General features: G+C 36.2%; 1 protein-coding gene across 2 annotated transcripts in view; it reads left to right on the forward strand.

Annotated features, from left to right (window-relative positions):
• Positions 1-23,533, forward strand: part of LOC149255613 (uncharacterized) — a 105,000-nt gene extending 81,467 nt beyond the window's left edge. For both annotated transcript variants that reach the window (XM_089460537.1, XM_089460538.1), the window contains 5 exons: positions 7,452-7,531; positions 7,774-7,823; positions 8,008-8,092; positions 8,369-8,467; positions 23,037-23,533. In XM_089460537.1, coding sequence (XP_089316663.1) covers positions 7,452-7,531; positions 7,774-7,823; positions 8,008-8,092; positions 8,369-8,467; positions 23,037-23,255 — 533 coding nt within the window. In that variant the 3' untranslated portion in view covers positions 23,256-23,533. The remainder of the gene's footprint in view (positions 1-7,451; positions 7,532-7,773; positions 7,824-8,007; positions 8,093-8,368; positions 8,468-23,036) is intronic.
• The last annotated feature ends 1,046 nt before the right edge of the window (positions 23,534-24,579 follow it).

Below are 24,579 nucleotides of genomic sequence, written 5' to 3' on the forward strand. Positions count from 1 at the left end.
TTGTCACTGCCAAGATCCAGAAGAATGAGCCCGAAGAGCCAGAGGAGGGGGAACGTCTTTTCCACTCACAGATGTGGGTGAAGGGTTCACCGCTGCAATTCATTGCCGATAGTGGCAGCCAAAAGAACCTCGTTTCAGCAGAGGTCATGAAGCGGTTGGGCCTACCAACTATGCCACACCCACAACCGTACAGTATCGGGTGGCTTCACGAAGGACGAGATCTCAAAGTTCACCAGTAGTGCCGCCTTCCCTACAGCATCAAGCCCTTCACAGATGAGGTATTGTGTGATGTTACACCTCTGGATGTTTGTGATGTACTATTAGGCTAGCCATACTTGTGGAGGCGACATGCTGTGTATGAGACAAGGCCTCGCGCTGTCATTATTTCTTTGGATAATTCATTATACAGGATACCAAAGGTAGCTCCACCTACCACCACCTCTTTGATCACTGCTAAGAAAGGCAGCAAGCTCATCTCACAGACTAGGAAATTTATTTTCTGTCTGGTTCGCTCCCAAAGTAAGGGGAAGATCGTTGCTACATCCATGACCCCCGCAAAGGGTTCCTCCACGCAGTAGCAGCAACATAGGGATACAGTCATGACAGAACACAGGAACAACTTCTCCTTACCCAGAGGGGTACCTCACAAGTTTCAGGTGGGCGAAAAAGTTTGGTTACATCTGTAGAGAGAACGCCTTACCAGAACCCATCAGAAACTCAGACCGCTTCGACATGGTCCTTACACCAGTAACAAGGCTGTGAGCAACAATGCTTTGAAGCACAGCATTCCTCCATTCCTTCGCTTGCACCGATTGTTCAATGTGGACCATCGCCGACCATGCTTCCCACCATTTCTGGACACATCAGAGATTGCAGAACAGCTCACTGGAGACCCAGCTCAGCAGAAGCTTCCTCATCTCAAGGAGGAACTCAACGCAATGGGGACCATTGCTTTCTAAGGGGGGAGGAATGATCCAGGTGGGTGTTGGTGGCCACCCACCTATCCCATTTGGACCCCCACAACTGTCTCTTTCAGTTTTTCAGTTTCCTTAATTATAGCGCAGTTTACTATTTTTAGCAGTGTTTTGGGTCCTAAACTTCCGGAGCCGTTTTGAGGCCCTAAACGACGTTTTTTGGGAAATCTACTTAAGAAATTGTCTTTTTCGTCGTAGTCCTCGGAGAGATCTTTCCAACGGGCTATCATGCGCGTCAAACGGAGATCGTATGCCAAAGTTACGACCCCGGGAAGTTGATGTACCAATTTACCCAAACAGGGCCCATAATTTGGCGTTTCATCTTCTAGGGTTAGGTTTTGGAATGTTAAGGGTTTTCTATTGTTTCTCAATAATAAATAGGCCTTCGAGCCTCATTGTAAACACAGTTCGAAACAGTTCAGAGGCATGTAGCCGACACATCTCTTCTCAGAGATAAGCTACCATCGCCCTAGCTGGGTTATTTCTATTTGTAAGCATATTTCAGTATTCTCCATTAATGAAATGAAGTATTATTTCCGCTGCATCTCTGTTTTTATGGTTATCACATCTCTGTATTTATGGTTATCTATGTAATCTATTGCGTTCCTGCTTAAATCCGGATCACCATTGCTGCACCATGTTGCCATACTGACCTATGTGCTGGCTGCACCTTGCTTGCTTGTTGTCCATAACATGCTTGTTGTTGCTTGATAGCTATCCCTTGCATGCTACCTGTACCAATACATGCTTGCTGCACTAAGTATCATGCTGTTGTACCAATATTAGTTTGTTGTCCCTTGCATGCTTGCTGTAACATTGCATGCTTGGTGTAGTTGCTAATAAGTACCATATAGCTGTCCCAATGTTAGTGAGTTGTCCCTTGCACGCTGCTCTCCTTTGGAGATAGATGCTCCGGCTGAAACCCCGGATAGGCACTCCGGTAGCTCCTTAGCTCCAATCTGCCCCACGAAAAACCCCAGCGTTAGCCTCTAGGGACTGCGTCAGCCTTTTTTGCCCTTTGCGTCAGCTTTCCTGGCAGTTCCGACTTCTGCCCTTTACGTCAGCTTTCCCGACAGTTTCAGATGTTCTCGACAGTTCCGGATTCTACCCTCTGCGTCAACTTTCCTGGCTGTTTCGGCAGTTCCGACTGTTCCCGATAGTTTCAGCTTCTGCCCTCTGTGTCAACTTTCCTGGCTGTTTCGGCAGTTCCCGGCTGTTCCTGCTAGTTCCGACTTCTGCCCTCTGTGTCAGCTTTCCTGGCTGTTTCGGCTCCCGATAGTTCCGGCTTTTGCCCTTTGCGTTAGTGTTCTCGGCAGTTCGGGCTTCCACCCTCTGTGTCAACTTTCCCGGCAGTTTCGACAGTTTCCGATAGTTCCAGCTTTTGCCCTTTGCGTCAGCTTTCCCTGCTGTTCTGGCAGTTTCGGCTTTTTCCCTCTAGATTAGGGCAACGTTATCTCTTAGGATCTCTCCTCCTACAAAAACCCAAAGACAAGTAGAGAGGAAGATATCCCAAGTGTGTTGAAATGACTTGAAGGCCACCTCTATTTATACTAAAACGTTGAGCACAAGTGGGGTTTATTTGGTTGTTGGTCGACCTTGACGAATTGTCCCATAACACAAATAAATTTATATCTCCATGAATACTTATCAGAATCGGATGATCTTTAGGATCCAAGAAAAATATCAGCTTCCATTAATAAGATGACCCACATGGAGTTTGGCCCTAGTTGCCAATTTTAACAGGGAGTGATCAAAATTTATCGAGTCTCCAAAAAAATATGATAAAGTGGGCAAGTGATCAATTTAGACTAGGTCACCCAAAGAGATAAGGATAAAGTACAAAGTGTACAAAGGTAATACATGTTCACACATGTTCCTTAGCCTAAGCCTCATTAATTCCTCCTCGCTGTGAGGAAATTGTTCTAGAGTTTTGTTAAAGATGGGCAGAGTGGTCCTCAAATGCTAACTAGGACAACCGCTTGGTTTGAGTGGGCAAAGTGGTACTCCAATGTTAACTAGGACAACCACTTGGCTTGAGTGGGCAAAGTGCCTTTGCAGACCACCAAGTGGTGATTTGATGGCACCTAGTGGGTATGCTGCAGCTGTCAATAAGTGATTTGATGGCACCTAGTGGGTATGCTGTAGCTGTCAATAAGAGTATCTTCAAGAAGGGGAGGCTCAACATTTGGAATTTATTGTGAGTGCAATAAATTTCTCCAAGTGAGGTGGTGGCTCATGCAACCACAACTGCATGAATTATGGATACCATATTGGGATGGGAGGTCCAACTTGAAGCCATTAGGACCAACTCGTTGTATGATGGTGTAAGGATCACACCAAATGCCTTTGAGTGTGATGCTATTCATTTTTGAAGTATTGCATATCCAAGTGCAACCAAACTCTGTCACCAACTTGAAAATGTGAAGCAGCTCGATGCTGATCATGAAGTGACTTATATTTACCATGTGTTTGTTAAAGGATGTCACAAACCTTGTGGATGTTGACCAAGCTTTACATGCAAGAAGAAGCTTTATCTTTCTCCTTCTAGTGGTGGGATCTAGATGGAGTTGCGGGAGCAACTGGAATCTCATAAGGAGAAAAAGTGTAAAAGCTTATGTTGCACAAGTTTTTGGCGAGCGGGATTTTTGGGAACATGGGTAAGGGTATATGGAATGACTAGAAGCTTCATCCAAATTTGCAGGAAACAATGGGTTAGGAAATAAAAATAGAGAAAAATAGGAGACTTCATTTAACAAAATATACTTAACCATAAAAATAAAAAGCAAATTACTTTTCATTTCATACCTTACCCACCCATGCACATGATAAGAGGACATGGTCTTATGGATAGACTACAAATTACTTTTCATTTCATACCTTACCCACCCATGCACATGATAAGAGGACATGGTCTTATGGATAGACTATCTTGAGTGAGGTTGTTACCTTTGTGTGGCCACTTTAGTTTGAGGGTGCAAGCTACAATTTGGAGGGTGCTTTGAGCCAAACTGAGCTACAAAGACTCCCAAACATCATTCAAAATCGGGCTTTTCGTGTGAGATGGCTTGCATACAAAAATATTGAAGTGAGCTCTCAAGATGATTGCTAGGATACAAATGGATACATGTCACAACAAACAAGAGAAGATTGGGGCCTAGCTAGGGCATGATTGTTGCAAGAAATTTGCATGGGTCTGAATCGTTTCACAATAAAAAGATCTTTACAAAAATGCTCCCATGAATGATCCCAGATTCTCAAGCTATTTTGGCTTCTTGTGGACAACAAAAAATGCCCATGACTTTGAGCTAGGGCATATGGATGGATGACAGAGTTCAAAAAAAATCTGCATTCAAAAATTAACCCTGTCAATTCTATGGAGGTATTACACCCAATGTTGCACGAAGCGCACCCCCCCCCAAACGGTTCCAAGCCTCGAAGCGCGTCCGTATGGAAGCGCCTAGGAAGCTTGGCGGGAAGCGCGCTTCCGAAGTTCGGAAGTGCCGCTTCCGAATTTTTTTCCGCTTCCTGAAAATTCGGAAGCGTGGAACGGAAGCGCCAAAGTGCGCTTCGTACGACGCTTCGGGCGTCGCAAGCGTGGCGCTTCGGAGGAGGAAGCGTATGCTTTCGGACGCTTCCGGAAAAGCGTTTAGAAAATCGTTTTTTTTTTTGAAATTTTAGGTGAGTTTGCTTGTTGGGGGTGGGTCCACCTTGGGTTAGGGTGACGAATGAAGGCAAAAAAAAATATAAATATAGCAAATGCTCCCTCATGGTAATGTTAAATTCTTAAAGTAAAAGTGACATTCTCCTTTATTTTTCATTTTCATCTTTTTACTTAAATTTTTAACATTACCATGAAATGACTTAGGATATTTGAGAGTGGTTCCAGCCTCATTGGACTTCATATGGAGAAAATAGAATTTCATATCCTCTTCAAAATTCAGCAGACTTAACAGTTTTCAGGAATTCAGGATCAATGGGATTGTGGCATTTCATTAGATTATATCAAGTATGAAGGTATGCGATTAGCATTTAATCAAGAGCACCAAGCCCTATATGTACCCTAGTGTTGGTGGTGTTAATTGTTGAACTCCTTTGTCACGCGGCACGCCCTTAGCAAAAAATTACCTTTCAATCAAGTCAAAATCATCGATCAAGCATGTTAAGCTTTTTCTACTATATTTTAAGTCTTAAATTAGGGAGTTTGATCAAAATTGGGCAATGTTGACTAATATCCCTAGACAATCGAGGTAGAGGCAAAGGCTAGACAAGAGGAGAAGAATCTAGATTCTAGATGGTTGATGCATCTAAATGGTTGATGCTCGAATAATTAATCATTAATGTACAATGGATGTTATATCTATCTTGATTTATGCAAAAATATGCATGTTTTCATGTCTTCTAGAATTAATTTGGTATTTGGGATGTTTGTTTTGAGTATAAATGCAAAAATATATATATATATATATATATAGCAGATGCTTCCGCGGACGCTTCGCTTCCTAGATTTTTGGAAAATGATGCTTCCCGTCCCCGCTTCCATGTCCCCGCTTCCGCGTCCCCGCTTCCAAAAAACGCTTCCGCTTCGTGCAACATTGATTACACCTATTTAGTAGCTCTATTTGTCCACATTTTTTTCTGTTTTTCCTCAGAGTGCCAAGCATAAAAATGCCATGTTATCTGGGATAGTGATTGCAAAATGGTTTTGCTATATGAAATGTGCCTGCACTAAAAAGCGCAAAAACAAGAAGTGGACATCCACATTGTTGATTTCAAATGTTAATCCATGAGCTGGAAAAAATGATTTCAGACTTCACATAGCTACAAATAATTTTTCAATTGGTTTGTGGAGAACAACACATCCAGTCTTATCTTCCATACATACATCCCATCAAAATATTTGAGAATGGTGTAATTCTAACATTTGTCTATAATGAATTATTTTTGTGCCATTAATGCAATATGTTGGGTGTTAATGTGATCATTTATTGTATTACTGGGTTATGGATGAAGTCAAGCTAGTCAACTTTGATATGTAGGCTCAATAACCCTCTTTGGGAATGTGTTGTACTTTTGTGGGTCCATACTGTTAGAACACACAAATTGAAGGATAAGCATAGAATGCATTTCATTAACAATATACATATACAAATACAATATCTTGTGACCCTCGGTTTCATCTTCCAAGAGGTCTCTTGGACTCCCGAGGACAGTTCATATTCACTTGACTATTTATATTGTCTCAAGTAAATAAATCCCAAATGGATTATATTTCCAACATTCCCCCCTTAATCTGAAAGGGTGTATGTGAGTCCAAGAAGAGAGCTGAAATTTGGAAGTGGATAGTTGCCAATGACTATTTTCTCTCTGAACTTGGTGGTGTAAGGAAGACCACAAACCAAATGGAGAGCAAAAGCTGAAGTCTTCTAGTTCTACTAAATGGTGGTTAAGGTTGACCACCAACTCTGGAACTTGGCTTGAAGTAGTTCCCAGAACAATTCCTATTCTAGCTATAAGTTGATGTTTTATGTGAAATGGAAGTGCTTTTAGATGGTGATTTAAATAAGAACCCAAATTGTTGTTTAGTAGAAGCTGTAAGCCTTCTACCAAATGGTGGTTTTGGGATGACCACAAATCAAATCGTGTTCATGGAACATGACTCTGGCTCTGGCTAACTCTGGCTGTGGACTTTGGTTCTAGTTGTGGCTGAGGCTCATTTATTTCTGCTTGATTGATAAGACTTCGAAATTTAAAGCTGGATTGTCATTTCCCCCGTTAGATACAAGGAAAGAAGATGAAAATCTCTCTACTGCAAGATGTGTCAATACTTGAGAATGAATTCTTCAGTATGACTAATACATTTTCTTGAATGTTGATGACCATTGACAATAAGTGATCCATCCAAGGTGAATCTTTAATCTCGTAGGGTTAATATGACTGGAACATTTGCCTGAATGATGATTATGTTTTCAATAGTGCTCACAAGGATGAAGATCAAAACACCAATCCTTCATGTGGCCAACCCAACGATGATGTTGGCATTTAGGAATTTGATCTGGAAGTGAAGCAGGTGAAGATAGCTCTCTTGAAGGAACCCAACGCTCTGGAATATGATTGGTTTGGAGTAGTTTGGAATGTGAAAGGTGACTCTTTTTTGTATCCAAGACCAGTTTTGTGTTTGTTTTTGATGACTTATTTCAAAGTTCTGATGATGGGAATGGGAAGAGCAAGCGAAACATCTACATCTTCATTGAATTTAATGGACCAGTTGACTGCAATGATTGTGAAAATCTCTGTATCACTCTTTCTCTCCCTCACACACACACACATTTATGTTTGCACACATGCACATCCATAGAGTTACAAGTTGTAATCCCCTAGAGCATAGAGTGCTATGAACTGTTGACCTTTGTGTTTAGTCGCAGTTTGTGCTTTCCCAGAAGTAAGATTGTGCACTGATTTATTAATTCTGATGGCCAGGCAGTGGCAGGTTTCTTATTTTGCTTGCGAAAAGGTTCCTAGGATCAAAGAATTTTCTGGGACTGGACATACGAGAAAAGGTTTTTTAGCTTGCTTCAAGCCCCAGTTTTTCTTTTCTTCGTGTCAACTTAATTCAGTCATTGTTGTGTGACATACTTTTTTTGTTAATGAAAATGACACTTGGACATATGAATTATTCACTTTTATTTCTCATCTATTGTTTCCTAGATTCTCTGTAAAGTTATGGATATATCTCTATTAGAAGATGTTAATGTATGTTATTGTTGATTCCAAATGTTTTTCTTTGATTTATGGGCTACAGTTGGTAGAACGTTCACAGTTCTGGGCGAAGGAATTGACACTTGCAAACACGTCAGTCTTCGGTTATTAGTAGTTTCGTATTTCTTATGTATTTATTTTTAATTGAATCTTGATCATAACGAACATGAATTGATTATTGAATACATCTTATCAACTATACTAGCAAATTTTATTCTGTTATGAATAATACAGGTTATGTCAATCTTCTAACATTGAATTTCTCGTGTGTTTTCAGACATTTCATGGTTGCCAATGCTACATTTACTTTTGGAACTTTGGTTTCAACGTACCCAGGTCCTTTGACATGTGTTTCAATCTTGGTAAGAAATTGAGAGTTCTGATTGCAATTGATAATTATATTAAATTGCTAGTCAAACATAATGTGTGTTTCTAGGACATCTTGTTTAAAATACTACAGAGACATAATGTGTTCACGGATTGCAACTTTGGAAGGTTGGTTGTGCGTAAACAGTAAATATAGTTGTATGACAAAATCTTTCCATCACTGATTTATTGTGTTCTGTGACGAGCATCTAATATCATGGTACTTTTGATTAGGTATTATCTCTGTGAATCTAATATGGGGTTTCTGGCAGTGTCCTGATCCACATTTCAAGAAAAGACATCACAAACGAAGGATTCTTCAGGAGCCATTAGTAGATGCAATTATAAATAATTTGGCTTGTGGAGGTCACGTAAGTTGCAGCTTTCACAAACAGTCTATCAATGTTACTCTAATTGCATCTCAGTGTTTATCAGTGATGAATTTTCTACAACATGCATAGTAGAAACCAATCTTCTCATCTGATAATTACTACTGATTAATCTTCATTCAGTTTATCTTATGCCAGCGATATTATTGAGCAATTATACACACAAGATTTCAATAGTAATGCAGTGAAAATAGTAAAATCATAAAGATATAGCCATGTACAATATACACAACAAATTTACCCTAGGAAACCCAAACTTGGGAGAAAACCCAACTTTTCTTCTAGGAGAAACTATTTTTCAGCAAGGTTTACAATTACAAAATTTGTCTAGAAATCTGTGCCAAAATCCAAGTCCAAATATTGGTCAAATCTGGTCAAAATTCCATCCAGTCAATGCTGCTCAACCAGCCAAGAAATCAAATCTGGTCAAACTTTTGGTCTGGTCAACTTAGCCCCTGCGGTCAACTCAGACCTGCGGTTGACTCCTGCAGTCAAAAATCGGCCCTACGGTCAACTACTTTGGTCAAACCTGAGGTCATGCCTGCGGTCAAATCTGTACTGCGGTCAATTCTGGTTAGAAATCTGCGGTCAAAGGGCGCATGTGCGGTGTCCTGTTTCTCAGTCAAATTTGGTCAAATTACAACTCTATAAAGAGACTAGCTTGGTCAGACCTCCAAATCTTCTTCTTTGACTTTGCACGGGTGTTTGGAATAGAAGAGAGATTATATGATGAATCGAAATTGGTCAAAGTGGAGTAGCACATCATGTATTTATATAAGTCAAATGAGTTTGGATTTGACCAAGGGACACACCCTTTTATGGTGGGGCTGGCTTGACTTCTTTGTTGAAAATTGGTAGCTCAGGGATGAATTTCCTTATGTAAAATCTCATTTCTGATAATTCTGGAGTGACTTTCAAAAAATAGAAAGTCATGTCTAGCATCCCAACTATGACTTTCAAAAAATAGTAAATCACCTTGCATCAATTAGTATCAAGTATAGTTGATGGAAAATCACTTAACTTATCATTAATCAATCCTAATAGTTCAATCTCGACTTAATCATCATCATTATTATTATTATTACTATCCTTTATGATGTTAGAAAATCAAAAGGCAGAAAATATTTTCTTAATTTGATAATAGCTTGTGACATATTAGAATTATATTATCTTCTTATGTCTTCTTTTATCAAGCAACTATCAAACCATATAAAGCATGAAGATCAAAAGAACAATAAAACATAGTATGTAAGCTTTCAGCGAAGGCAAAACCCCACTCCTAGGGGAAAACCCGGTCAAATTTTTTTCTTCTTCTTATAGAACCATGTCAAAATTGAGACATCCAAGGCCTCTAGACCAAAACAAAGATTTCCTCCCAGCACCAAGTCAACCTTTCAAAAGATTCTCCTTCAAACAAGTCAAGGTCTCTTAAAGTCAAGGAAAGTCAATGCTTCAAAATTCTTCCTCAATCAGGATTTCCGTGTTCACTTCAGGTTTGCAATCTTGGCCTGCAACTTTAGACCGGTAATCTGTCCATAAACCCTAGAAAAACTCGCACGTGTGAGAGAGAAAGGTCAAATTTCAAGTCTTCTTCTTTCGTTTTGGTTTTCTCCTTGACTTCTTGTCCTTCGCTCTAGTCTTTCTCCTTTTTGCTGTAGATCAAACTTGTGATTGGTGGGATACCCAAATATGTCGAAGATTCCTCTAATATATACCATTTCCAGGAGGTTGAATAGCCACATCAAGGTCGACTTGTCATAGGTAGGGCTGACTTGGTCTTGGAGGCAAATTTGACTTTCTTGACTCAAAAATAAATTACCCAAGAAGGGTCTAATATATATGACGAAAATTCTTTTGACTCATGACAAACCCTAGAAGCATAAAATGCACGCTGTTACCTAGGAAACAAATAAAAGAGCACGAAACCCATGCGTAAACACTAGTTTTCTTTTTCTTCTTTTTCACTTTTACAATAAATATACAATGACATAAGTACATTGCACATAATGGGATCGGGTTGCTAGACAAACATCGACACATACCCTACAAATTATATATATATATATATATATATATATATATATGAAAGATACATAAGAAAACAAAAATTCAAATATTGAAAAAAAAACAACAAAAAAAACACAAAAATTCAAAAGAAAATAAAAAATTAAATATTGAAAAAAAATAAAAAAAAAAAATAATAACAAGCAATAAAACATGACAAAATACATCACAAAAAAAAGCAAATATAAAAAATATATAGTAATGACATAAAAAAACTATAAAATGTAAAAAAAATTAACAATACCATGTAAAATTAAAAAAGATAAGTAAAATAAAAAAAAAATAAAAATTACAAAAAAAAATATAACATTAAAAAAAGAAAACTTAGAAAAAAAAATTCCAGTGGACCCCTAGGGCCAACTGCCTAAGGGTAAAACTTACTAAAAAAAATATTTCCAGGGGTGGCAAAGGGACTATTCATGACAAAAAAATAAATAAAATTTCATAAAATATATAAAAAAACAAAAAGAATCATAAAAATGAAAAAAACATCAAAATTAACTTTAAAATAAAAAATAAATAAATAAAAAAACAAAATATAAAAAATATGCAAAAAGATTATATATATATATATATATATATGAAAAAATAAATAAAAATTAAAAAGACCAATTTTTATTTTAAAAATATAAACTAAATTGTAAAAACATCATTTAAAAAATGTTAAATAATTATTAAAAAAATAAAATAAAAACAAAAACAAAAAAAATTAAAACAATTAAAAAAATAAATTTAAAATTAAAATTTCAATATATATATATATATATATATATATATATATATATCTTTATAAATTAAAAAAATTAAAAAAATAAATAAAAAAATCTTAAATTAAAATTAAAAAGAATTATTTTTTTCCAATTCAATTAAAAAAAACAATTAAAACAAAGCAATTAAAAAAATAAAATAAAAAACAATTTAAAAATACCAAACCCCAAACAATTAAAAAAAAAAAAAATAAAAAAAAAAATTAAAAATAGCCTACCCGAAGCCTACCCTCACCCTCTACCCTGTTTATGCAAAGGATATCAGCTTCAGAGTTTTGTTTTCTAGAGTGGGTATAGTTTCGGTTGAAGATTGGAACAGGTTGCAGTTCACAGGTCGGGAATGGATAAGGCACTGCAACTGAGGTTCTTTGGCACCTCACAGAGAGGACGCCATCCTCAAATGGAGCCAATGTTGGCACCCTATAATTTCGTATCAAATCATGAGCTTGTTTGCACATTTCGTAGCGCTCGTGGATTTAATGTTTTCATAGCACCGCTCAACTACTTGTCAATGTCAATGTCAGTTTAATCAATCACAAAAATGCGAAAATGATGGGAAAAAGTCATAAAATTTGGCAAATAACATTGGTTCTAAAATCTCATTTTGGTCCTTGGGTTTGGTCCTCACCCCCTGCTCTCCCCACGCCCCACGCCCGCGCACTCTCCTCCCTTCCCCACCGGGGACCCCAGCCAGCAGCCAAGAGGCCGCATTATAGGTTCCATTGATTGACTGCGTTGAGCCTCCCCGCCAGCAGCCTCTTGGCTGTTGGCTGGGGCTGGGCTGGCGGGGGAGGCTCAACGCAGTCAATCAATGGCAACCTATCTCGGCCTGCGGCCTCTTGGCTGCTGGCTGGGCCGGGCTGGCGGGGGAGGCTCAACGCAGCCAATCATGGCTGCTGGCTGGGGCTGGGCTGGCGGGGGAGGCTCAACGCAGTCAATCAATGGCAACCTATCTCGGCCTGCGGCCTCTTGGCTGCTGGCTGGGGCCGGCCTGGCGGGGAGGCTCAACGCAGTGAATCAATGGCAACCGGAGATAGGTCCTTTACTTTCAGTATCTCTCTTACAAACAACGGATGGTTCCACTTATACTTTTGAATGACTTTTCAAGTATTTTGCTCATTTCATTTGGAATGAGTTTATGTATATATTCAAATGGGCTATCAAATGGTTCCATTCGTCGGTGATCGTACAAAATGGGCTATCTTTTTCCCCTGGCAAGAGTTGAGCTTGGAATGACTTACATATTGATGATAGTTGTCGTTAATATGAGTTGGATGGATTACAGCATAAATGTTTTATTTTTTTAATTATTATTTAGTACTATTATCATTGATAAAATAATAATTTTATATTATTTAAATTACAATTTTAAAAAATTAATTTTAACTTCTTAAACATCAAAATATTCTAAAATTTTAATAACTAAAATTTATATAATATTTAAATTATGTTTTTGAAAATATAAGTTGATTACTACTTTCAAAATTCCTTAAGGAAGTCTTAGAAGAATAATCCTAACTTGAGAAAATTACAATTTTAAAGAATAATTAAAAAAAAATTTACAATTTTAATTTTTTTTAATCAAAATTTAGATAAAACTAAAAATACTTAAAAACATAAAAATATATATATTTTTTATTTAAATCTTTTATTTAAATTAAAAATTAAATGACTTAAATATTCTACACACAAATATTTAAATTAAATAATTTAATATTCCACATAGAAATATTTGGGAGCGGGGAGGGCCGAGGGTGAGAGGGGAGAGGTTGAGGTTTTAAATTGTGTTTCATTGAACTTTTTTTAATTGTTTTTTTAAAATTGTTTTCAGTTTTTTTTTTTTTATTTTTTAATTTTTCTTTTGTTTCCTTTTTTAATTTTTTTAATTCTAATTAAAAAAAAAAAAAATTTTATTTTTTAATTTTTATTTTGTTTATTTAAATTATTTAATTTAAATATTTTTAATTTTAATTAACTTTTTTATCTATTTTTTATTTAATTATTTAATTTTTATTTTTATAGTAATTATTATTTATTTATTTTTCTTAAAAGTGAGATTTTTTATTTTATTTGTTTTTTAATTTAAATATATGTTTTAAGAATTTTTTGGTTTAATTGGTTTTTCTTTAAATTATATATTTTAAAAAAAAAAAATCATTTATTTATTTATTTTTTGATATTTTTTATTCGCCCATGGGGCTTTGGATTGACAGTGAATGGGTGCACTGTTAAGGCACTCCTTGCGATAGGTCACTGGTTCAAATTCCCCGTGGGTGCTTACTACAAAAAAAAAAGATATTTTTTATTCATTATTTATTATTTATTTATTTTGTTTCCGAGTTAATTTTGGTTTTTTTTTTTTTTTTTTTTTACATTTTTATAGCTTTTTTGTTTTTTGTTTTTTATATATTTTTTATATTTCATTTTTTTTGTCATGTTTTTTATTTTTATTTTTATGTTTTTTATTTTTTATTTTTGTTATGTTTTTTTTTATATTTTTATGTTTTATTACTAACATGTTTTTATTATTTTTATTTTTGTCATGTTTTTTTTTTTTTTTTGCACTTTTTTATAGTTTTTTTGTTTTGTTTTTTTTTGTTTTATATTTTTTTGTATTTGATTTGATTTTTTTTGTCATGTTTATTTTTTATTTTTATGTTTTATTACTAATATGAAAATCACCAACATTTAAAAAAAATTATCCACACTTAATTGATTAGAAAATTTGAAGTGTAAAAATTAAGTTCTTTAAACAAAAAGGGTTGATGCTCATGAGCAATTTTCAAAATCAATATGAAAATTACTAAGAAAAAAATGTTCACACTTGATACATAAAAAAATTTAAAGTGTCAAAAATAAACCCTCTAAAAAAATGTGTTCATGTTGCATCAACACTTTTCAAAATCAACATGAAAATCACTAACATTTAAGAAAATTGTTCACACTCGATAGATAAAACAATTTAAAGTGGCAAAATATGCTCCAAAAAAAATAGGTGTATTCCAGAATCACCATTTTTCAAAATCGAGTGATTTTTTGCTACCTCAAAAAAACGGATACTAGGTCATTTTCTCATTTGATTGGTAACTATGTTCTTGCAGATGATAACCCTTCAAAAGCAACTTCAACCTAGTAGCATCAGTGACAACTTCGACCTAGTTGCAACTAAGACCCAGTAGCAGTAGTAGCACCAACTTCAACCAAACTTGGAAAACTTTGATCTCCCTTGATACACCTCAAAATTGAGTGAGAGTTGTCCCAAAATTTCGATCTTGAGGTCTTCTATCTTCCTCCAGAAAATCACACTTCTTTCTAGCTCTTCTTTTAGCCCTTTACCAACTTCGCACTTCTCAGCTTCTAGCTTTGGAGATCGAGCTAAGTGTGAGAGAGTGAGATGCTCCAAATGAATTCGAACTGCCTTGTATATATAGCCTTCTAGGGAGGTCAAATTACTCTTCTTGAGACCGACTTGATGTGGAGAAGACTAAATTCATTTTTGACTAAAAAATAATTCTTTTTACATGATTCGAAAGCCCAAGAAGGGTCTCTTTTAATGTAAAATGACTCTAATAACTAAAATAAATCCTAGAAGTCCTCAATGGGGACTTTGACCTAAAACATGATGACCCAAGCATGAAAGCTATGCTTTAATAAGTCATAAATATATTAATAAAATATTTTTCTTCATTCTTTTGATAAGTACATCTCAAATACATTTATGAAGACCGAACCTAGTTACAAATTTCAACACAACTCCCTTTTGATCCTTGCTTCCTTGCATAAATCAATGAAGCCCATCTTCAATCTTATCAGGCTTAGATTCCTTTGTTTTCTTTTGAGGTGGATGCTCATCTTTGTCCTCAACATCAACCGCTGATGCATGTTGCTTTCCTTTCCTTTTCCTTGCATGAATTTTGCATCTTCATCCTCAACATCAGCTGTTGATGCATGTTGCTTTCCTTTCCTTTTCCTTGCATGAATTGTAAGAGCTAGAGTTTCTTCATCTTGCGGATTCATTGAGCTATCTAGCCATATCAAAGGCTCAACAACATGCTAACATCAACACCAAGTCATTTCACATGCTATCAAGGAGATAAACCAAGTATGCATCACACCAACTCCATTTGCATCCAACACTCCAAGTTTTTCTCTAGTGTTTCATCCCATAAACCCTAGGACTTTCTTATCCAAGACTTCAATATAAGTCTTAAATTCTAAGTCTTCTCTAGTGTTTACAAACTCCAAGTCTTCCAACTCTTGTACCAGGTCGTTCTTTGCCTCCAATGCTCACACAGAGATCAGTTCCTTTTGAACACTGTCAACTTGCTGCTCACAAGTAGGCTTCTCCTTTAGTCATCTGTACTATCTCAATTAGTGTTGAAAATATCGGTATCGACAAAATATTGGCGAGGTCCTGAAAACATCTTATTGGCAATATCGGCAAAAATATTGGCAAAATATTGGAAAATATCGACAACCATAAAAATTCATTTTTTTAATCAGATTTTTAAACATATAAAGAAATAATGATATTTAGCTGATATTTTCAAAATATGGTGATATTTAGTCGTTATTTTCAAAATATTGCTATATTTAGTCGAGATTTTGAAAATATCGCGATATTTTCAAATCTGGAAATATCGCGATATTTACTTGTCGGAATATCATTTGCTTGAAAATATCATGATATTCAAGATATTTTGCAAAATATCGCCGATATTATCAACGCTGGTATCAATCACCTTGCTTTTAGCCCCCAAAATTCACTTCTCAGCCCTTATTTCCTTGTTGTCCACCATAGTTTGCTACAACCGCCTTCTACTAGACTTACCACAGGCTTGAGGGTACTCAGCTCTCCTAAGAAGGCTCTCATACCGTTTGGTTGGATCCTGAGGCCTTTCAGCTTGCCTGAGCACACATTTTGAGGCTCTCGGCCCTCTTCTAGGGTTGCGGCCTAGACACAGATTGATTGTAGTCCTCACAACAAACTTTCCTTTGACTCGACCCTTTACAAATAGCAGAACAGATGCAAACTCGATCTCTTTAGAACAAATTTCATCCATAGAATTCTTCTACTTGGCCTTTTCAAGACAAGTGTGGTTCCTCTAGGGCTTATAATCTTGCACAAGTGAAGTCACATCTCATTGTTTCTTAGGCTGACTTCAATGGTTGCTTTTTCAACAAAGCTATGATACCATGTTGAATTTTCTAAAAGATGCATAGTAGAAACCAATCTTCTGATCTTATAATTATTACCTAATAATCTTCATACAATTTATCTTATGCCATTGATATTATTGAGCAATTATATACAAAAGACTTCAATAGGAATGAAATGAAAAAAGTAAGATGATAAAGAGACATCAATGCACAATAGAGACAACAAATTTACTTTGGGAAATCTAGACTTGGGAGAAAACCCAACAACTTTTCTTGTAAGAGAAATTATTCTTCAACGATGTTTACAATTACAAAAATTGTCTAGAAATCTGTGCCAAAATCCAAGTCCAAAAGCTAGTCAAAATTACAGCCAGTCAACGCTGGTCAATCCAACCAAGAAATCAAATTTGGTCAAGCTTTTGGTCTAGTCAACTTAGCCCCTGCGGTCAATGCTGCTTGTGGTAAAATCCGTACTACAGTCAATTATGGTTAGAAATTTGCGGTCAAAGTCTGCACATGTGGCGTCCTGTTGCTCAGTCAAATTCGGTCATATCACAGATTTGTAAACTCGGTCAAAGCTTGGCCAAACTTGTTAGAAAATTAAAAAGGAAAGAATATTTTCTTATTCTTGATAATTATTTGTGATGTTCTTGATTTGTTATTATGATTCTTTATATCTTCTTTCTTTTAGTTCATCAACCAATTACCAAAGCAATAACACATAAAACAATGGACACCAAATGTAGGCACTATGCCAGTGAAAAACCCCCTTGAGGGGAAAACCTAGTCAAAATTCTCTTCCTTTCAATAGTATTCTTTGAGACTCTTCACCCTAGACAAAGACCAAACCTGCCCTCCACACCAAGTCAGCCTCCCAGATGTTCAACCTCTCTTCCCAACAACTTCGACTACGTAGCAGCTTCTGACATTAGGTAGTTTCCGACATCAGCGAAACTTGGAAGACTTCGATCTCCCAAACTAGGGCATGAAACAAAGAGAGAGAGGCACCAAAATTTCGTTTTTCTTCTTCTCCTTAGACTCCACCCAATTCGCACTTCTTTCCCCTTCTTCTTCTACTTTGCACTTCTTCCGGTTTCAAGAGATATCGAACTTTCTTGTGAGAGAGTGTGCTCCAAATGAATTCAACTTGCTTCTATTTATAAGCTTCAAGGGAGGTCGAATTGATGTCCTTAGGCCAACTTGATACGATTTGATGTGGAGGATACATAAATTGCATTTGACTCAATACTTAACCTTTTTACATGATTCAAAAGCCCAAGAAGGGTCTCTTTAAAAATCTATTGACTCAGAATAAATCCTAGAAGTCCTCAATGGGGACTTTGACCTAAAACATGGTGACCCAAGCATGAAACCCATGCTTTAATAAGTCACAATAATAATAATAAAAATTATTTTCTTTATTCTTTTGATAAGTGCATTACAAGATGACCCAAATACATTTAATGAAGACCGAACCTAGTTACATTTTCCAACACGTCCTCTTAACTAGGGAGGTATTCATCATAAGGAAGACCTCAACTACATGAACCATGAAAAACTTTAGGCACCGTAATGCCATGGACTAGATTCCTGACTAGGACAATCTATTCGTTGGTCTCTCAACAATTTAGGCACCACAATGCCACAGACTAGATTCTTGACTAGGGCAATCTATTAGGGTGGGACTAAGATGGACTCAAGCTTTTAGCCTCTCTAGGTACCATCAGGCTTACTTGCTAACCATCAACCCAAAGATTTAGGTGTGTATCCAAAAACAAAGCTCTATAATCAACACTACCTTTTCCAGCTTCAGGACCTAGACATCAACACAAAGTGTTAGCCAGATGTCCTCCCAGGCAATGCTTCACTCACAAAGCCTCAACAATCCTTAATCTAACAGATCAAGGATGACCAATATCTCCCAATCAAACTGATTGGTAACCAACATGCTATCAACACCTTCGAGAGATTCACCTGTAAAAACACAACCCTAATGAATAATATACTTTCATATGTACATAATCAAATACAAACCTCTGGGGTGTTCTTGATGTTGCTTCTCAACTTTTCATAGTAGGACTATCAACCGAATCTCTGACAGAAAATTCTTTAATCATACACTTTCCTTTCTTACTTCTCATGCAACAACATATCCTCTGAAATTCATTCTTCAATCAAAACTATGCTATGCCCTCCCTCTCAACTAGGGAGCATCTCTTTATCCAGACTCCCTCTTAATCTCAGGGAGATCAACTTCTTCTTTTTGTCATCGGAGAATATTTCGTGGCTTCCAACCATTTCATCAAAGCTATCATCATTCCCATCATGCTTTTCACATCTATGCACATATTCACCATATTGAAGATTGTGTACCTGCATAACTTAGATAGCAAGTACAACCAAATATATAGAAGCATGAAGTTAGTCATATCAGAATTACGGAAGCATTTCAACCTTACATATATCAGATACCAAAACAAGAGACACATACTCTTCAACATCTTGCTAGGGACTTTGTCATAAACCCTAGACTACTTCATAACAACTTTCATTCCATCTAGGGTTTCAATGTTTCTTTCAAAGGTGTGACATACCCTACTACAACATATAGCAAACCCTAGAAACAATTCAAACAAATATAGATCTACAAGGCATCTAACAACTTTCAGAATTCATATGTTAGACTTTCCACTAGGGATTCATACAAATCCTAGATTTCATACAAAAGAATCAATCAAAACCAATCACAGCTTAGACATGACCAACTTCCACTAGGGTTAGTTGCAAACCCTAGATTTTCAATCAAACATTAATCCCAACTAAATTCAGATTTCAACAAAAAGAAATCTCAAATTGTCATATTGTCATCATTCATCAGAGGTTTTCACTTCTACTAAGGTTTAACTCCAAAACCCTAGAATTTCACAAATACTATCATCCTAGAAAGACAAACTTTGACTAGAGCTTGTTTCCAAACCCTAGGATTCATGATCACCGACAAACAGGTCAGCTCATACATCTAGGAATTCATCATCATGTATAGGCATTTCATATCATGTGTTAGTCAAACCCAACTTCACAAATATCAATAAGAGTTAGACGTACAACAAACTTGATTAGGCTAGGTTTTGATTAGACAAACACACACATACCAAGGAAATCATTTCTAAGACACTATAAGGGTCTCATTCCACCAAACCCTAATGAGTTAGGGTTTCAATAGAGGAACACAGAAAACCCAAGATGACCAATATTCCAAAGGTTCGGGATTTTAGACTGTCGTTCAACCCTAACAAGTTAGGTTTTCCTAATCATACCAAAATCCTAAACATGACATCATCAATAAAAACTTCAAATAACATTTCTCAATAACCCTAAGCAGTTTTAGGGTTTCAGACATTAACATTAGCATATCCTTAGGTTAGGGTTTTCCAGAGACCCTGTATAGGGTTATATAAACTCAGTTAAGAATAGGAGTGGGGTAGATTTATCATATGAATTGCCCAGAACAAGAATCCATATGATTCAACATAGCTAGACACAACAATGTTAGTAATAGATTATCAAATGAATAAACATTTACTATAAAGAAATCAGTGTTTTATAGTTTAAGGCCTACCTTTGTTTCTTGACAAACCTTACCTTACCTTTGTTTCTTGACAAACCTTACCTTGGGTGGCTCTCTTCTATACTCCTTGAGGATATAGCAGATGTCTTCCTAATCAAGATAATAGAGGGAGAATGGTGATTAGTATTAATATAATAAAAACTAAATGAGTACATGAAACCAAAAATTGAAAGGAAATGAGATACTTATCTTTGGGAGATGTTGGGGGTTCCCTCCAAAGCTTGAGGGATACCTATAAACTTATAAAAACAAACAATGACTTTTTTCCAAAAACATGTTAAAAACCTAAAAATTCTAAATAAAAAAAATACAAAATAGAATAACTAAGAATAAATGCAAAGGACTTAGTAGTGTAAGTCCCTTATGTCAGATTCTTTGGGTTTGACTTTCTTTGGATCTTCTTTAGCAACATTGGCTTGATCTCTTTCTCTCTTCTTGTTTCTTGGATTGTCGGGACAGTCACTCCTGTAGTGACCCTTCTTATGACATTGATAGCATTCTACTTTGGACATGTCTACTTTCTTCCTTGGTCCTTTCGATTTCTTTCCTTTGTATTGAGTAGTGTAGGCATTAGATACTTCTTCAGGATTGGCAACTAGAGAGATCCTCAATTCTTCTTGACTGCAGACAGTCCATAGTTCTTCAAAAGTGGGAGCTTCCTTCCAACTATTAAGTCCTGCAACAAATGCACCCCAAGTAGGTGGCAATCCTAATAGAGCGGTGATCACGAGTTCTTTGTCTGGAACAATTTCATCAATGGCCAAAAGATCATCTCTGATTCTTGCTATCTTCACAAAGAAGGAGGCCACTGTATCTTCTTTAGTCATCTTTGTGGTCCTTAGTTCATTCTTCAAGCTTGCTACTTGACCAATGTTCTTAATAGTGAATAACTTTGACAAGGCTTCATACATTTCCTGAGCATGATTGATGTTGGCTATGAATGGGACAAGGTTGTCCTTTATTCCTTCTACCATTAGAGTCATGGCCACCAATTCTAGTTCCCTGAACTTTACTTTGTCAGCATCACTGGAGTCTTTTGTAGGCTTCTTTACTTTTCCTTTGACCAAGTCTAGAACCTTGTTCTTTTCAAGGATGAGGTCAATCCTCTTCTTCCAGGACTTGTAGTTTGAGGCTCCTTCAAGTTTTTTCTCTCCCTTGATTGTGTTAGAAATCTTCCTTGAATATAGTGGACTTATTCCCTGAAAAGGCAGAAAGATTTTCTTATTCTTGATAATTACTTGTGATGTTTTTGATTTGTTGTTACGATTCTTTATATCTTCTTTCTTTTAGTTCATCAAGCAATTACCAAAGCAATAGCACATAAAACAATGGACACCAGATGTAGGCACTATGCCAGGGAAAAACCCCTCTCGAGGGGAAAACCCAGTCAAAATTCTCTTCCTTTCAATAGTATTCTTTGAGACTCTTCACCCTCGACCAAAACCAAACCTTCCCTCTACACCAAGTGAGCCTTCTAGATCTTCGACCTCTCTTCCCAACAACTTCGACTATGTAGTAGCTTCCGGCATCAGCGAAACTTGGAAGACTCCGATCTCCCAAACTAGGGCATGAAACAAAGAGAGAGAGGCACCAAAATTTTGTTTTTCTTCTTCTCCTTAGACTCCACCCAACTCACACTTGTTTCCCCTTCTTCTTCTACTTCGCACTTCTTTCGGCTTCAAGAGATATCGAACTTTCTTGTGAGAGAATGTGCTCCAAATGAATTCGACTTGCTTCTATTTATAGTCTTCAAGGGAGGTCGAATTGATGTCTTTAGGCAAACTTTATCTCTTCTAGGCTGACTTGATGTGGAGGATACATAAATTACATTTGATTCAATATTTAACCTTTTTACATGATTCAAAAGCCCAAGAAGGGTCTCTTTCAAATTACAATGACTCTATTGACTCAAAATAAATCCTAGAAGTCCTCAATGGGGACTTTGACCTAAAACATGGTGACCGAAGCATGAAACCCATGTTTTAATAAGTCACAATAATAATAATAAAAAAACTTTTCTTTATTCTTTTGACAAGTACATTACAAGGTGACTCAAATACATTTAATGAAGACCAAACTTAGTTACATTTTCCAACAAGACCTCCAAATCTTCTTCTTTGACTTCATATGTGTGGCTGGAATAGAAGAGAGAATAGATGTTGAATACAAATTGGTCAAAGTGGAGTAGCATCATGTATTTATATAATTCAAATGAGTTTGAATTTGACCAAGGGACACACCCTTTCATGGTGGGTCCGACTTGACTTCTTCAGCCTACATGATGCCCATAATAAAATTTATTTTATTTTAATTTTCTCAATTTTCCTAGGCCAACTTTAGGTGACCTCTTGGCATATGGGAACACCTCCCTGTGCTACACAAAAAAAATCAACAATCAGAAACACCAAATTTCTATGAAATATCAACTCTAAGCTGAAATTGTGTGGATCTATCTCATTTGTGAACATTGATTCCTCATTTTCCCATTCACTTGTCATTCTACTTCCTCCACGTTTTCGTCCTACGCTTTAACTCTTCTGCCATGAGCAACTTGGGCCACTGTGTTCATCCATGCCATCCACCTTTTTTAAATTGCAAGAAATTAAACCTGAAATACAAAATTCAAAAATACATTTTATTATTAGGAGCAATTTTTAATTCAAAGATGGAAATATTTATAGAAAACATGAAATGCATATAACTAGTTGGATTATATTTCCCTGTATACAAAAAATTAGTAATAGTCAAACTTGTGGCTATGAGGCATCATGATAGTCTAGAACAACCATCAAGCATGAAATTTGAGGTATATGGTGTCTTTAGATTTTTAATTCCACATGAGAAGAAAACTAATTTCAATAGATCTGAGTTTAAAATGTTAAATTGAATAAAGGTTTTGAATATTGATAATGATGGGCTTGTTTTTGAACAGATATTAGTTCAGTCTGATGTTCATGAAGTGGCGGTTGACATGAGGAAACATTTTGATAGCCGTTTTGATTCTGTCCAGCACATGGATGCCCATCACCCGAATTTGTGTGATGATGATGGGTGGCTCTTAGAGAATCCAATTGGTATAAGGACAGAAAGAGAGATTCTTGCTCAGTCTGAAGGTGCAAAAATCTATCGAAGAATGTATGAAAAGATGTGAACTATGATGTTACTGACGAGAATCTACTGCTTATGTCACCGTCAGATCATGAAGTTTCTATATTATGGCGTTTCAATCCCACGTGCTTTTACAGACAAACATGTTTTCGTTGGAGTAGATGATACTATGGTTAGATGACATAAGGCCATGCCAATGGGGTTCTTTGTGAAAATACGCTCATCAAAAGTTGGGTTTTATTTACAGTTATCATATTGGAAACAGATTATCAGAATTTACAGGGAGAGAATAAAGGAATTGTGCATCTAATTTATCTTGAAGTAAGTTGCCATTCCCTTCTTTCTGTTGCTTTGTTGGAAGCAATAACGAAGTTGATCTCTGAGAGAAAAGGGAAAAAATTTCTGCAAATGTTCTGGGTACCAATGTATAGCTCTTTAAACATAAGAATCTAGTTGGCGATTTTGCTTAACCACACACAAGGAATCTCTAATTTATATCTCCTTATAAGATTCGTTATGTAGCATTTTCCATTGCACATACAGTATACTTGGCGCAAGAATTAGTTAATGCCTCGTAACCATTTTTATTTGGAGTACTTCATACCCATTATAAAGTCTTTCCTCTGGCAATTGTATCTGACACAGGCAAGGCAATAGTTCAAAATGTGGTAATCTTAGCCTGCGTCTCTTGACTCAAATCTCCTGTTTCTGGCAAAATTTGCTGTATTTGTAAGATGCTAGGTTCTTGGGATGGTGAACAGCTTGATCAAAGTTTCATGAAAATTGATGTTTTAATTGGAATTTTATGGCTGACTTTTAGCAACTAATAGGTTTGATTTATGCGAATGAAGTTTGCTAGACGTATATGAAATGTTTCACTAAGGCTAGCCGTGTTATCTCACATTTAATGATTTAAGTTAGAAGTCATCTTTCACATATTTAAATATTTAAAAGCAGGACCTCATATTGATGAGTAAAATGCTACCCGTTCATTTGATTGACCATGTTAATGGCAGCTTTGTGGTGAGCAACAATGCTTGTATGATTTAACACCCTTGAATGGTTGCAAGAAATCGCAAGCAATTGATCTAGAAGGGAAGGAAAGGGGATTTGCTTTTCCAACCTGTTTACACCGTTTCAATACTGATAAAAACTAAAAATATTAACATCGTGAGTCAAATATGGGTCCAGTGAGATCTCAAACCTGATCTGTTATTTAGTAGACTTGAGGGGTTCCAAATAATTTTGTAATAATAATTGCGGTCCCTCTACAAACAAAATCTCATCTTACTTCAATTGATCACTAGTGGGTCTAATCAATCAACAAAATCATATTATGATACATGGCATGCCACTTTAAGTGCTAA

Source organism: Pinus tabuliformis, chromosome 7, assembly GCF_031772625.1.
Source record: "Pinus tabuliformis cultivar Carrire ecotype Pingquan chromosome 7, CPIR1, whole genome shotgun sequence".
Lineage (NCBI taxonomy): Eukaryota > Viridiplantae > Streptophyta > Pinopsida > Pinales > Pinaceae > Pinus > Pinus tabuliformis.